Source organism: Mizuhopecten yessoensis, unplaced genomic scaffold (genome assembly GCF_002113885.1).
Source record: "Mizuhopecten yessoensis strain PY_sf001 unplaced genomic scaffold, ASM211388v2 scaffold8149, whole genome shotgun sequence".
Taxonomy (NCBI): Eukaryota; Metazoa; Mollusca; class Bivalvia; order Pectinida; family Pectinidae; genus Mizuhopecten; species Mizuhopecten yessoensis.
Window position 1 is genome coordinate 487,397 of NW_018407403.1, and position 14,499 is coordinate 501,895.

Below are 14,499 nucleotides of genomic sequence, written 5' to 3' on the forward strand. Positions count from 1 at the left end.
TTGTCTTTGGCTTTGAAATGCATGCCTTTACGTGAACATTACATATATAAGCACTGCACTGATTTAATTTGGCATTTATAGCTGATATTAATGCCGTCTGAATAAGACGGGTTAAATAATGTCATGCGACACAATATTAACATAGTAACGATTAAAAAAGTTTGCTATGCCTGTCGTTTAAACATTATTTGCTAATGATATTTTATAGAAGTGAATCGCCAGTTGGTGATAACACACCTGCCTGTACATTTATTTGGCAATATATATATATATATTATTTAATTGCAGGTCATATAAAGGAAAGGGTGGACGAGAAATTAACAACGAAACCAGCGTCCGAAGGAACACTACAAAAAGAACCTGACACGGTATTAAAGTCTGAAGCTGGAGCTGCCATGTCAGCAACCACCATCACTCCTTTAGGATCAGCAAAATCTAAAGCATATGTCAGCATATTTGATTTTGGTGGAGAGATTATGTTTAGCAACTTTCAGCATATTTTTCTGAACACCAACAACGTTATTCTGTTGTGTTTCAGCTTACACAACGTATTTGAGGAGGAGAAAATACTTGGTTTGTTACTTCTTATTTATTTTTGTCATGAATACAATAAATATATACCATCATGAGTAGAAAAAGAACAACGCCCATTATTAGCTCGTCGATTTATATTTGATTAACATGTCACAAGAACCACTCATGACCTTTTTGTGCGATATTCATTTTTTTTGCAGATCGGATATACTTTTGGTTGAACTTCCTCTCAACATTTGCTGACGAAGACATAGAGTATTGTCCTCCTGTTATACTGGTTGGAACACACTTGGACAAGGTTCCAGAGGTAGGCCTGAAGTTAAAGCTAATTTTAAGGACCAAAGTAACACTGCATTTTGGCAGTGTTGCCTTGATCCTTAAAAAATTTGGTCTTCAAACCTTCAATTTGCAAGACAATTGCTTTGATAATTCATTTCTGAAAAGAAACCCACAGCTTGCTCAAATTAACTGTAAGATCTGTGTCTAAACTCACCTGTTTTCGTCTACACGTTTTTCTCTTTAGATGAGACGTTATTTAAATAAGATGTCACCTTTGTAAATTTTAAGATAGACGACTGTAGACAAATTTTGTACTTCAGATTTATTATCCCTTTAAATATTATATATGATCTTGCGCGTTAAAGTAATTTTGCAAATTAGATAGGCCTCTATATGACTGATATATATTAACTATATGCTGTCTCAGTAACCAGTGTCTATCAATGGAAGTCTCTGTTTGTTTGTCTCTGGTTCTATGTCCGGCTCCTTTCTCATTCCCTCTCTGTCATTTTCATTGTCTATGGCCATTTCCGTCTCTCAATCGAGGTTTGACTTCAGCTCAAGCTACAACCGTTTGATTTGTACACTGCTGTACCAATACTTTATTGTGTATTATATAACGGGCAGTTTTTGTGATCATATATATTATTTTTATTGACAGAATAAGCAAAGAGACATCAAAGACAGAGTCAAAGCTCATCTACTAAAGGAAACAAAACATGCTACAGCGTTTAATAGACATGTCCTTGCTTTTGAGGTCGTGGCTAATGGTGAAGATGAGATCAACGACGCCATTCGAAAAATTCCTGAAACTCCATTCGACAATCGCAAGCCAATTAAAAACAATCATCAGCATTGCGTCATATGGAAGCAAATATTTGCAGCAGCAGAGTACCAGTCACAATGGAATCATCTTCTTCCTGCTAAATGGTTACTTCTGGAACGTGAACTGATGATCCTGAAAGGTCAAGGCAAAAAGGTGATGACCTTGGAGGAGATCAAGGACAAAGCTAAACAGCTATCGGTCCCACTTGAAGATGACGATGTCATTGCCATGCTACGGTATGTTAATGAAAGTCGGTTTTAAGGTAAAGGGTACGAACAAGTTAAACTATACCATAACCATTGGCACTATTGTGAATATTTTAAAATCCTTTTCAAAATAAATATTCTATAACATTGTGCATTTTGCGCTGCATTTCCCATTATTGAAGTTGTTCGAAATGGAACATTTGGAAACAAAAATTAGAATATTGAGAATCGCAAACTGCAGGGATCGGGCTCGGGTCGTTAACATTGCAAAGCAAACATTTTACTGTTGGTGTTTTAAAGGAAAGCAAAACGTCCAAAAACATATCAAATTTATTGGTCGCAAACATATGAAAAAAGTAACAGGGAAAGTTACTCAAAGCCAGGAAAAACTGCTTTTGGTTGCTTCATCTTTTTAAGGGAGAAGGGAGAATACTGAAAGGAAAACCCAGTTGAACTCTTTCTCGCGATTACAATGGACGCAGTGGTTCCCTTTACCTTAAGAATAAAATACTAAATTTCATATTCTTATCTTATGCTTTCTTGATATGTTTGCATTAAGATTAATTTGCTTCATATTTCTTGTTTTGTGTAACAATTTGAAACTTTATAATATATATCATAACGTTATCACGATGATAATTATTTTTGTGACTGTATTACATTCAAGTTACCTTCATGGAACAAGAAGCATTCTTTGTTTCCAACTGGACCATCCAGATGACAAGGTCGTTTTGGACATCAAATTCGTCGTCGAAGCATTTCGACTTATTGTAACCGACATCAAATTCCACGAAGAAAAACCAAATGTCGACCCCTCACTTCTACAGGAATATGGGAAGCCAAGACTGACTATGGATTTCATCCGTGCCATTTGGAAACCTGGAAGCGAGTTTCATCTCTTTATGGACACACTCCTGTTTTACCTGGAGCGTTTGGAACTCATCGTTAAGCCCCTACCGAAGGAAGGGGAGACAAATGTTGACTACTTCCTCGTGCCCTACCTATTGGACGAAGCCGATCCAAGTCATATCAGAAGAATGTTGCTGGATGTGGGGGCGGTAAAAAGTGCAACGCTTTGCTTCGACTTCCTGGAGCGGTTTATCCCTCCGGCTGTTTACAACAAGATTCTGGCGTCGTGTATTCATAAATTTGCACTCTTTGCAAAGGACGACGGTGAACAAGAGATGTATTTACAACAAGGACTGGCATGCTTCGTCCTCAGTCCGCGTTGGAAGATGATTCTTCACTGTAAGGATTCAAGAATGAAAATCACTCTTTTCTCCAACACAACCACAGAAATAAAGGCAGGAGACGGGTACAGTGTCCGATGCATCATGGAGGCCATCATTAAGGAAACGCTTGAAAGGAACAAACAAGGGCATATGAAGTTTCAGTACTTCATCAGCGCAGACTTCGAGGTCACAAGGAACGAGGAAACGGTATTGGTAAAACTTCCTGCCCGAATATCTTCACCTGTTGATGCAGAAGTCGTAGTGTGGTGTCCTGAACAAAACCAGGTCTGTTTCATCCTTGTATTTAGATTCCATTGTCAGATTTCTTCCTTTGTCATTTTTCTTTAATAAAGTGTTGGTCTCATAACCTTTTCACTTAAATATTTTAAATATGAGGTAAATATTGCATATCCTCGTATTGTATAAGTATACAATAATTCACTAATAATAAAAGCAATTGTATGTTTGGTCAATTATTATAAAATGATCATCATACTCGTAATACTTTTATATTTTTTTTCTTCTCTTTATGACAATTTATTTGATTTACTTCCAGACTCAACATCCAGTATGTAAGTATTTTAAAGTGAATTGCATTTGTACACACATTTCAAATCGGAACAAAACCAATTGGAGAAAAAAATCCAGTTCATTTCTTCAATTCAAATACATACACTCTAAATAAAATTTTGTTAGCAATTTCAATTAAGAGCTTTTCTTACTACATGTGTTTTGATATCAGTGAAATAATTGTTCTGAATCATCTGTCGGTACAGATTTTTCCGGAGACATCTTAGACACATGCCTCACTACCAAACAGATGAGCCATGTTGCCAAGTTTATTGGTCTCAACTATGCATTGCTGTTCGTCGAGCTGGGAATGCTCCCAAGTGAGATTGACCAAATATATTGGTCGTTCAGAGAGTGTCTGAGAACCTTGGTAACGTATCTTCTTGTGAAGTGGAGCAACAAATTAGGTAAAAAGGCAGACAAAAGGCTCCTCTTAAAGGCTATGAAATCACAAGGCTTCAATACAGACGACATCATGGAGCATCTACATGAAATGGGAACAGCTGGCACGCATCGGTCAACAAGCGCAGGTATAAACTGTTTTGTCACACAAACATATGAAAACGTTAAGAGTTTCTAAAGAACCCTTTATATATAAATATTTGAATGAATACCTGAAATATCTATGAAAATATATAAAGCATATATATACCCATCTTTAACATTGTATGTTTGAATTTTATATTTCATAATGCATCGGAAAACCTTACGCAGCATGTCTTTAGGATATTAAGCGCTATATATCGGTTATTTATGGTCAATCATCAACACAAAGTTTTAATTAGAGAAATTTGCTTTACACGTGCACAAAGGAAAACAATTTTGAATGTTAACCGCTTGTAAGATAACTCATATGCTTTTATGAAATTCGCGCCATTGCTCCTTGAATAAATGTTACGTTGGTTTGCGCTGCCACTGGTATTATAATCTTGATTTTATTTAACTTGATATCTATCATTCTATTACAGACATTTGACGCGTTCACTAAAATTAAAATAATTACTACCGAAAACAAAACATGTAACCTTTCTCAATATTCATAAAGTTTAAGGATGTAAAGTCAACAAAAACGCAAAATTACAATTCTTTGAATATGACAAAGTGTATGAAAATACTTCCATTTTTATTCACCCTAGTTAACCATGAAATATACAAATAGCTGCTGGTAATTATATATGTAAAGAGTACGCTATCGATGTAACGAATAAAGTTGAGATTGGCATCACGAGTAAACTTTTTCACTCAGCTTCCACGTTTGTTTTATCTTCTGTTATATAGCTTTTATCACCTATCATATATCAAAAAAATATACCAGGTGTATTTTTATGGATTTTACCCTGTATTCCATTTTCCAGACAAGTTAAGTTCCTAACCCGTATAAATGTCAGTATGACTAGAAACAATAACAGTAGACTATGGATACACAATAATGCAATTGACATTTTTTATTACAATTAATCCATTAAAAATTCTACTGGGATAAAATGACCATACGTACAGATACAATGGGAAAAATATATAATTACAGGATGTCATAATATATATCCTAACAGTTTTCAATATATCAAAAAATTTAATATGGGGATGTCGTTTTTTTTATTTTAAATAATTCTAAACTGCATTGATGACACTTGTTATTTACACTCAATGTTTGCTTATTTCACAGAGGATGACAGATGCCCAACGGAATCAGAGAGACTTATCATTGCAAAGAAGATAAATCTATCATATGTGATATTTTTCCTGGAGCTTGACTTGGACATCGAGACAATAGATCGGGCTAGGATGGACCACGAGAGGTGTATTGACAGGTAAACTTAAACATCAACAAAGTCCCTCCCTCTTTTTTGAACCAAACACAATACATCTTAATTGTTTAATCTATTGTTGAAACAGAGAGACAGGTGTGTACAAGTCTTGAATTATGAATTAAAAACAAAATAAGTCATTTAAATCGACAAAACGGGTTCTTTTTCATGTCAAACTCTGATCACATTTGCGTCTGCAATAGACCTTTTCTTCTTTTAAAATCACATTTTACTGACATAAAGAAGTTTTATCCGTAAGTTAATAAATAAGATTCTGGAAGAGAGTAATACAGAATCATATAACAGCCTGTAACTTGTCCGTCCGTCTGTAAATTAAATTCAAAACTATACCTCAAACTGATATAGACTATGTGCTTTCCGATTTCCCGATCATTAAAAATGGATCCTAAGAAAATTGATGCCTTTATAAAGATAAAAAACAACAGTAACCCCTCTTAATTTCTTTTCAAAGTAACTGTAGGCCGGGATTTACCGTTGATCAGGTAGTTCAGTTGGTTAGATTGATCGAAGTGTTCAGGAGTCTAGGGTTCAAAGCCCAGTCTGAACCCGTTAGATTTTTTATTCTCAGTGTAAAGTCCTTTTCGTTTGTTTCATCTTTCTTTTTTTTCGCATGTTCTGCAGGTAAAGGTTTATTTACAGAATTTATTAATTTAACCGTTTTCTTACAGGTAAAAGGTTTTCAATTCATTGTTACATATATTTGCTGGTGGATGATTTGGTTTGCTTTAACCTTGATTGACACAACTACCCTTTGAGTGGTGACTCGGTTCATAATATAAACACATTTCATTTATCGACCCTTCAAAATTAACTAGAACTTCTCAAAGTTTAAAAAAAACATATAACTAAGGGGTTTTACGCACTTGTATGGTAGTGAAACTCATCTTTGGTATTTTGTATCTATTACTAAGTTTTATAAGCGCATTCACATGTGTATACCTAACGTTCATCTAACACGTTCTGGCAGTAGCACGGGACGCCTTTAATACATTATATGGGATAAAAATGGGTAATTATGGAAACCATTGTGGCTAATTAAATTGGGAGGTGGAGAAGGCTAATTGAAATGTGTTTTCATTCTAAGATTCCTGGAACTGATGAGACAATGGGTGCAAGATGCTGAGAAAGTTGCAACTTTGGCAAAGGTTTACGAGGCATGTAAGGAGTGCTCGATGAATTCGATAAAACTGCGAATGGAAATACAGAGACGGAGAAAGTAAGCTGACGCTACAATGTCTTTATGTATTACTATGTGGTTAAATATGAATTGATGTGTTATTGCTTAGGCAAAAAATTGAAGGTGCTGGAGGGCTTTTAGTATGAAACAAATATTTTGTATTAACTATTTTCTCTCATGCCCGATTAAATCATATTTCCGAATTCATAATTATAGAGAATGGAATCTAAATCGACATCATTGTCCACCAATATAAATTAAATCAATAATTTGCTTTTTCTATAGAAAGTAATCTAGTATTGCGGTGTTCTTAAATCAAATAGATGTAGCAAAATTATAATATGTATCTTCAAAAATAGAATGAAGAAACATGGTGCTTCGACAAATGTTTTCTTGTCTAATATTGTAGATGAAAATGCGTCAGGATCGTAGAAAATCCACGTTACAGTGTAGAAAGGACGGATTCGGGATTTATCATCAACAATCACAATGGGCGTTCTGCTATTCTAAGAATACATTTAACAATGTAGATCACCATTTATTTTGGTCTGTTACAGTATGTGCCATATTACAACTCCGTGACAATATTTACAACATATTTTGGTCTCTAAAACTGTGGATTCTATGGTGCATATCTTATGAATTTTAGCCTACTATATCGAGTAGGATTGAACATGCACGAATTGAACGTCGAGTTGACCAACACTGCAGGGGCTGAATTCTCCTAATGGAATTGTGAAGGATTACCATGTGGGCTTTCACCAGAACATCCAGTTGTATACTCGTTTAAGACCTTATGCGCGCTTTCATCATGGTCATCAATATGGGCGGGTTAATAAAGGCTGGAGAAACTTTATTGATAATAGTTGTATAATAAATAAGATCAATATTTTTAATGAACCGACCGATTATACATTTTTGTATATTTCATTATTAAGATTGTGAGGTATATCATCAAGAGAAATATGATGTTTTTAGTATAACGTTGTTCCTGTTATTATCAATTACCCTTTATTGAAGCATCTTGTTAATAACTTTAGACTATATTTTTTATATTCAACAAACCGCTTAAGTCTAGTATCAAATTGTTATTGAGTAAATATCGCATGCAGGCATGTGACTTCTCTTTACATATAATTTGGACGTTTTATTATCGTTCCAAAAGGTCCAGGGGTATAATCTGAATCAAGTTTGATGTTTGAGGTGAAATGCATTTTATATTACTTTGTCCAGCTTTTTCTGAAAGTATTGGTTGTGACCTGTCAGCCTGTACTAACGTTAAATGGACAGAGGTACAGTATAACTTTCATTTGTTGGCCCAATAGCCTAACCATCTATGAAGGGTTTACTTTGAAACGCATGATTTCAAACGGAGACGGCAATTGACCAAAACAATGTCGCTCGAATTTGTATGATTATGAAACAGTATTTTGTTTAATGCTATAGGGGATTACTACATCATTGTAAAAGAAAAATAACTGTTCCCTTCCGGCTTTATGCTCAAAACTCACATTTTCCTTAGTTTTATCTCACCCTTCCTCCTCCAAACATTTCGTGTTTACGTGTCAATAGTGGGACAATCGACCTCTTCGAAGTGTCGCAAAATGGTGACTCGTTATAAAGCATCTCCCAGATTATTTCAATATATTGCACAATATATTGGTGCGTCAACCTGTCGTTAAAGATAAATGATGACAGTATACTTATATAGTTTCTATCCTTTTATGAGCGGGTGACTTGAGACTTAAAGCACCCGTTGGTGCAGTGTTGTCGAAGATGCTCATTAATTTATGGAGAAAGGTGTAGACCTTTATACCGAGAAATACAAATACTGTGTAACACGAAATGGTCGTGGGTACTTCGTGTTGAGAGGCCATTTATATCGTATCGTGGTTCAAACATTCGTGGATATCCTATTCCGTCTTTGCGTATTGCAGAGTTATCTTCTCTTTGGAGCAGGGATTGATTGTTACGTCATTGGTTTGTGTGAGAAAATTACGTCGTTTTCTCAAAAATTGATGACGTTACTCTCACAAACAAGTGATGTAACAATCAATACCTGCTCCCAAGAGAAGATAACTCTGTAATACGCAAAGACGGAATATGAGCATACAGTAGACACGTATATCATTTAAATTCGTTGTATTTAATTTCGTGGTTTAATAACAACCACGAAACCCACGAATGGTTATACACAACGAACATTTCATGGTATACAGTATTGCATACCTGAAGAAATAATTTAAAAGATTGACAGATTACTGTTTTTAAGTGTGGAAATGTATCGATAATTTTAAAGAACAAGTAAATATATATGAAGCCTTATGATTAAAGGATTTTTAGAACTTGTGTAATACAATGACATGTATGCGGTATTTTGTAAATATATTTGTAAAGTATTTCATAAATATTTTATACGATATTTTATAAATCAACTAACAGAGCACTAACTGTCTTGTTTTTAATGTACTCTTATGCTGGTGAAATGACTGGTAATGCTTATATTTTATTTTTTAAGCTGTAATGTTTTTTAATTGAAACTGAACTGTTTTTAGTTGTTGATTATGAGGTGTTAATAATTCTAAAGTTTTTATATGACTTAGCAAAATGCATGCAGATATTTTAGTTGCTTCAAAGAAAGCAGGAGCTATATGCTGTGATATGTATTGGAATTCTTGTAATGTCAACCAGACGATGAAGACTGTCTGATATAATATTAAAACAACAGTCTTATATTAAGACATTACATGTACAACAATTGTCCTGTATACTTTGAAAATCCTAGGAGTCATGGAGAATCAAATCAGATTGACCAAGGACTCAAATAGTAGTAATAATCAGCATAGCAACAAAACATAGAATTATTTCAAAGCTCTAAAAGAAAAACTAAAAAGAATGTTTGACTGAGAAGATGGAATAAATCTGTTTGGAGCGATATAAATGATGTTATAAAGAGCAATAAACGTATAACCTAACACACGTTTAAATATAATTTAAAACATTTCCTGACGTTAATGTTGTAAGCCAAACATAAGAATAAATGAATAAACGTAGAGTTCTATTTACCGTCGGATGTTGTTATCTCCCCCTACCATGGAAGCCGACAGATACTCAATAAGTATCGAAATACAAAGGGTTCCTATAGACCAAAGCATCTGTGAAGTATGTGATATGAATTATATAGAGGAAGATCACCATATTGACACGTTGTGCAAAATATACAGACCTCACTCTGGCCTGTACATTTTCAATAAAGCCGCAAATATATCTGCATATTTAAAGATGAAAGAATATTTCTTTCATTCATTATTAACTGTTATGGTGTTACGTAAGGCACTTGAGTTTGACCATTAGAGAAAAAAAGGATAATTGAAAAAACAAAGATAGCAAAAATGCAGGACCTGTATCCTAAATACTCCAGGGGTAACGCCCACTTTCGCTATCTGCGAGAAAGTGAGCGTAACCCCTGGAGTATGGAAGAAGCTTGCAGTGTATATAGAAGCCGATTAGGTTCGGGATTGGTCCTTTTTAAAGTGCCAAAGCCTATGGCAAGACACAAAGACGAATACACATAGAAATTACAAATAGTTAAGCAATTGTATTCTATGTATTAGACAAGACGTCAGTTAACATGATGTGTTGTATTGTTAAACATGATTGTTCTATCTTGTGGCTGATTAACCTAATTTTGACTTAGTGTAATTGTGTTTCATAATATAAAATACACTTTAATTGTACAATTTATGAATGCATATATCAAGGCTTGACAATTGAATAAAAAAATCAAAATTGAGTTTGTGAAGTATTTTTTATTGTTGTTATTCGGTGTTTATTTTAACTAACATTGTTTTAGTGTAGAAGGAATAAATAAATAGTTGACAATTTCTGTGTGGGAATACACTATCAACTGATTTTCGAAAGCTTAAAAATATATAGTCCATTTAAAACAAATGCACCTCAGAGTAACTGCACACATGTTTTGTTTTATTGAAATGACAATGACTAATCAGTACTGTTTACCGGGAATTTTTTGCCCAGTTAAACTTTCTTCCTTCACTGATAACATCCATACTTGCCCATTGTTAATTTTTCCCTACACATTTGATTGTTATGTTAATTTTGTTGTTTTCTAATGTTCGCTCAAATGATCAATTAACCCCTTTAAAGATGGCTAAAAAGGCAAAAGTTTAACTGTAACGAAAATGTTCAGTTATATATAACGTCACGCTACCACAATTGGTACACAGTCAAAAAATGGTTCGAATAGAACTTTATAATCCAATTTGCGCATTCGCCTCTGATAGTATAACAAACGAGATATTTATCAGCATTTCTACTGAATAGTTTTGTTGTCGGGTACAAAATTACTTCAAAATAAACATATCAGAGAACAAATAAATACGACGTATGTCGACGAAATGTTGGAGGAATTGAAAGGGGTTAATTATAAGCATGTTAAAATCATGATTTCTGGTGCTTATTTACAGATAATATTAAAGTTTATATATACAATTGTAGTTCAGTATGATATATAAAGAAGCAATATATTTTGTTGCAAGCACGATCCCTCTAATATACAATCCAAAAATGTCATTGAATATTTTAACACATTTGACATTTGTGTCCTGAAAGTAAGTCTTCATTCAAGGATGTACTGGAAAAATAGCATTACCATTGGCCTTAAAGCTATTCAGATGAAATGAGTTGGAGGTTAAAACACATGTGATCCCTTGACCTTGGAATTGGTTGAGCAAGTTTCTTAGCAAGTATTGTCATCTTCTTTTGGTCTTTTCTAAAGAAGTCATTTAAAGGTATGTTTTGACACATTTTTCGCTGTATTCTTAAAACTGGGTTAATGTCATTAATTCAACCAGAGTACCAGTCCCATGTCAAACTGACATACTTAAAATCCCTCTCATGCATCATTGCTATCGACCCTTCATGGATTTGTGTTCGAGAAGGCCAGATGACTTGCACATTATTCTGTACAATCTGTCAGGTTTTTTTTCGCTAATTTTGGAAGAATAATATTTACCAGTTGAGAAAGAAAATTTCACGTAGTGAACTACTAATTTTGAGATTTAGGCATAAATATAGAATATTTTCAATTTGAAATGGCGCCAATTATCGCTCCCGAAAAGTTTCTCGAAAAGGCTCTATGTCAACATTTCCCTTATTCTCTGTGTATGAAATGCAGATTGTGTTTGATTATATTTGAAAACATGACTAGGACACTCTAATGAACATAATCAAAAGCACCAACCTTCATACCATACAAAGAAATAGCATGCATCCCTGTGATATCCTCAAGGAATCTAAGCATAAAAATAAGGAAAGAATTATGCAAATAGATGTATTTAATACAATAAAAATCAGTTAAACTGAGTGTAATTCTATAAAATATACTTCCAAACAATTATAATTTCGGTATAGGCAAAAGTTTTTTTATAAATAAGATGTAGATATCAAACAAAAAAATATCGTCTTAAGAATATTGATTCTGGACACAGTGCAAAGAGGTAACATGAGTGCATAGATTACAGTGACTTAGGATACTTATTTAGATAATTCAAACATGTGTTGAATGGGCTGCATTAGGTAATCAGAGAGACAGGGGCTCATTTACCTTGATGACAATAATGATAATATCTCGAAAGTGTTGAAAATAAGACAACCTTTCTAACGGTTATTTCTCAAATCAAAAACAGGTCATATGGCAGAGAGGAAATGTAATGACTGTTTCCTCAAAGGTGTGATTTGCCTCACCAATTACGTCATATCAATACTCTTTTTAGATTTACATAAAAAGTCCATTAGTATGGTGAAATGATAAGCCAAATACTTTTATTTGTTTGTTTGTTTATGTTTAACGGCCCATCGACGGCTGTGGTCATTTAGGGCCATGGTGATTTATTTTTTTAATTTTATTTGTTTAACAAACATGTGAATAGCGAAGATAAAAATCAGATAAAATGGTTCATTTTAAAAGCATTCGCATTGTATGTGTAGATAATAAAAAATAATAAAAGGGGGTTAAAATAATAAAAGAGATAACGAATAGATGATATGGAATATGCGATATATATATAACGTCAAAAATGATAAGGTGGGTTAAAAGACATCAGAGTCTATAAAATAGACCGATGTCTTTCAAATAGTTAAATAATGCCTTCGAATCCACGGAACTGAAAAGTGTTTTCATATCCGGGACTCGGAAGTAGTTATCACGAATGTGTTTAAAATCGGAACATTCTATTAAAAAATGCTCCACTGTAAATGGAGTGTCACATGCGTGGCATGAAGGTATATCTTCTCGTTTTAAAAGGTACGAATGAGTAGGATATGTGTGCCCAGTGCGGAGCCGAGCGAGGACAACTTCCTCTCTACGATCTTTCCGACTGGGAATAGATGTTTTAAGTTTCGGTTGTATCTTAAAAAGTTTGTTGTTGGTCTCCAGAGACCAGCGTTTCTGCCATTCATTTTGAATGGCTGTACGAATAGTAGGTTTAAAATCTGTGTATGGTAGTTTGATATTTGTTTGTTCGAGATTCAATGCATTTTTTGCTTCCCTGTCAGCAAATTCGTTGCCTTTTATTCCGACATGGCTCGGAATCCATAGTAAAGTTATTTTAGACTTTTTTAATATACGAGATATTCGAAGAGCAAGGTTTTGTACGATTGTGTTTTTAGGATCTCGTAACTGTAAACTCTGTAGGACAGATAGAGAGTCTGAACAAATAATTGCCTTTTTAATGCGGTGTTCATCGATATGGTCGAGGGCCAAACCAATGGCGCATGCTTCAGCAGAAAAGATGGAGGCGCCGTCTGGTAGTCGGACTGAAGTGCAAGTATTGGCAGTACAGCAGGCTGCTGCCACTTTCTCACCTTCTTTGGAGCCATCGGTGTAAAGTTGTGTATGAGAAGGGTAATTCGAAATGCATTCCCGAAAGGAGGATTTGTGTTCTTCGGGCATAACACTTGATTTCCCTCGCTCATGTAATGTAAAGTTAAAATCGGGGGTTTGAATGGTCCACGGAGGAACATCAGATATGTTAAATTCAGCTATGTCCGTCAATTTTATGTTGAGTTCTTGCAGGAAATTCAAAATTCGGATACCAAATGTTGGCAGAAGTTTTTGGTTTTGCGTAAATATGTTTTGGTATTTGGGGTTGAATACTTGGTTGAAAGCAGGATTTTTAGGGTTTGATTTTAATTGAGTTGCAAATTGTAATGAAAGTTTTATTCTTCTGTCATAAAGGGATGGTTCATTTGCTTCCACGTACAGGCTTTTTACAGGTGTTGTTCGAAAAGCTCCCAGGGCAAGACGTAGCCCTTGGTTATGGATTGGATCTAGCATCTGAAGGTACGAACTGCGCGCTGACCCGTATACCATAGAACCATAATCCAGTTTTGTTCGAATAAGTGATCTGTATAGGCGCAAAAGCATTTCACGATCCGCTCCCCAATCAGTATGAGAAAGGACTCGTATAATGTTTAACGCCTTGGAACACTTATCCTTCAGATACTTTATATGTGGTATGAAAGAGAGTTTCGAATCAAAAATGAGGCCGAGAAATTTAGTCTGTTCAACAACAGGAATTCTAGTGCCATCGAGTGTTAGATTTGGGTCATTGTGTGCTTTTCGTTTTTGACAGAAATGCATGCACACAGTTTTGGATTTAGAGAATTTGAAGCCGTTTTCGTCTGCCCAATTTTGTAGTTTGTTTAAACTCTGTTGAAGTTGTCGTTCTATCGTGTGCATGTTCTTAGATCTGTAACAGATCAAGAAGTCATCCACAAATAACGACCCTTCTGTTGATTGACCAAGACATTTGACTATATCATT

The 14,499-nt window shown here is 34.6% G+C and overlaps 1 protein-coding gene across 1 annotated transcript; it reads left to right on the plus strand.

Annotated features, from left to right (window-relative positions):
• Positions 1–291: 291 nt before the first annotated feature.
• Positions 292–8,594, plus strand: LOC110455175. The gene is made up of 9 exons (XM_021505151.1): positions 292–573; positions 735–841; positions 1,475–1,875; positions 2,513–3,362; positions 3,634–3,649; positions 3,854–4,177; positions 5,314–5,458; positions 6,561–6,692; positions 7,063–8,594. The coding sequence occupies exons 1-9, from the start codon at positions 396–398 to the stop codon at positions 7,064–7,066; spliced, it is 2,157 nt and encodes a 718-aa protein (XP_021360826.1). The 5' UTR covers positions 292–395; the 3' UTR covers positions 7,067–8,594.
• Positions 8,595–14,499: the final 5,905 nt, after the last annotated feature.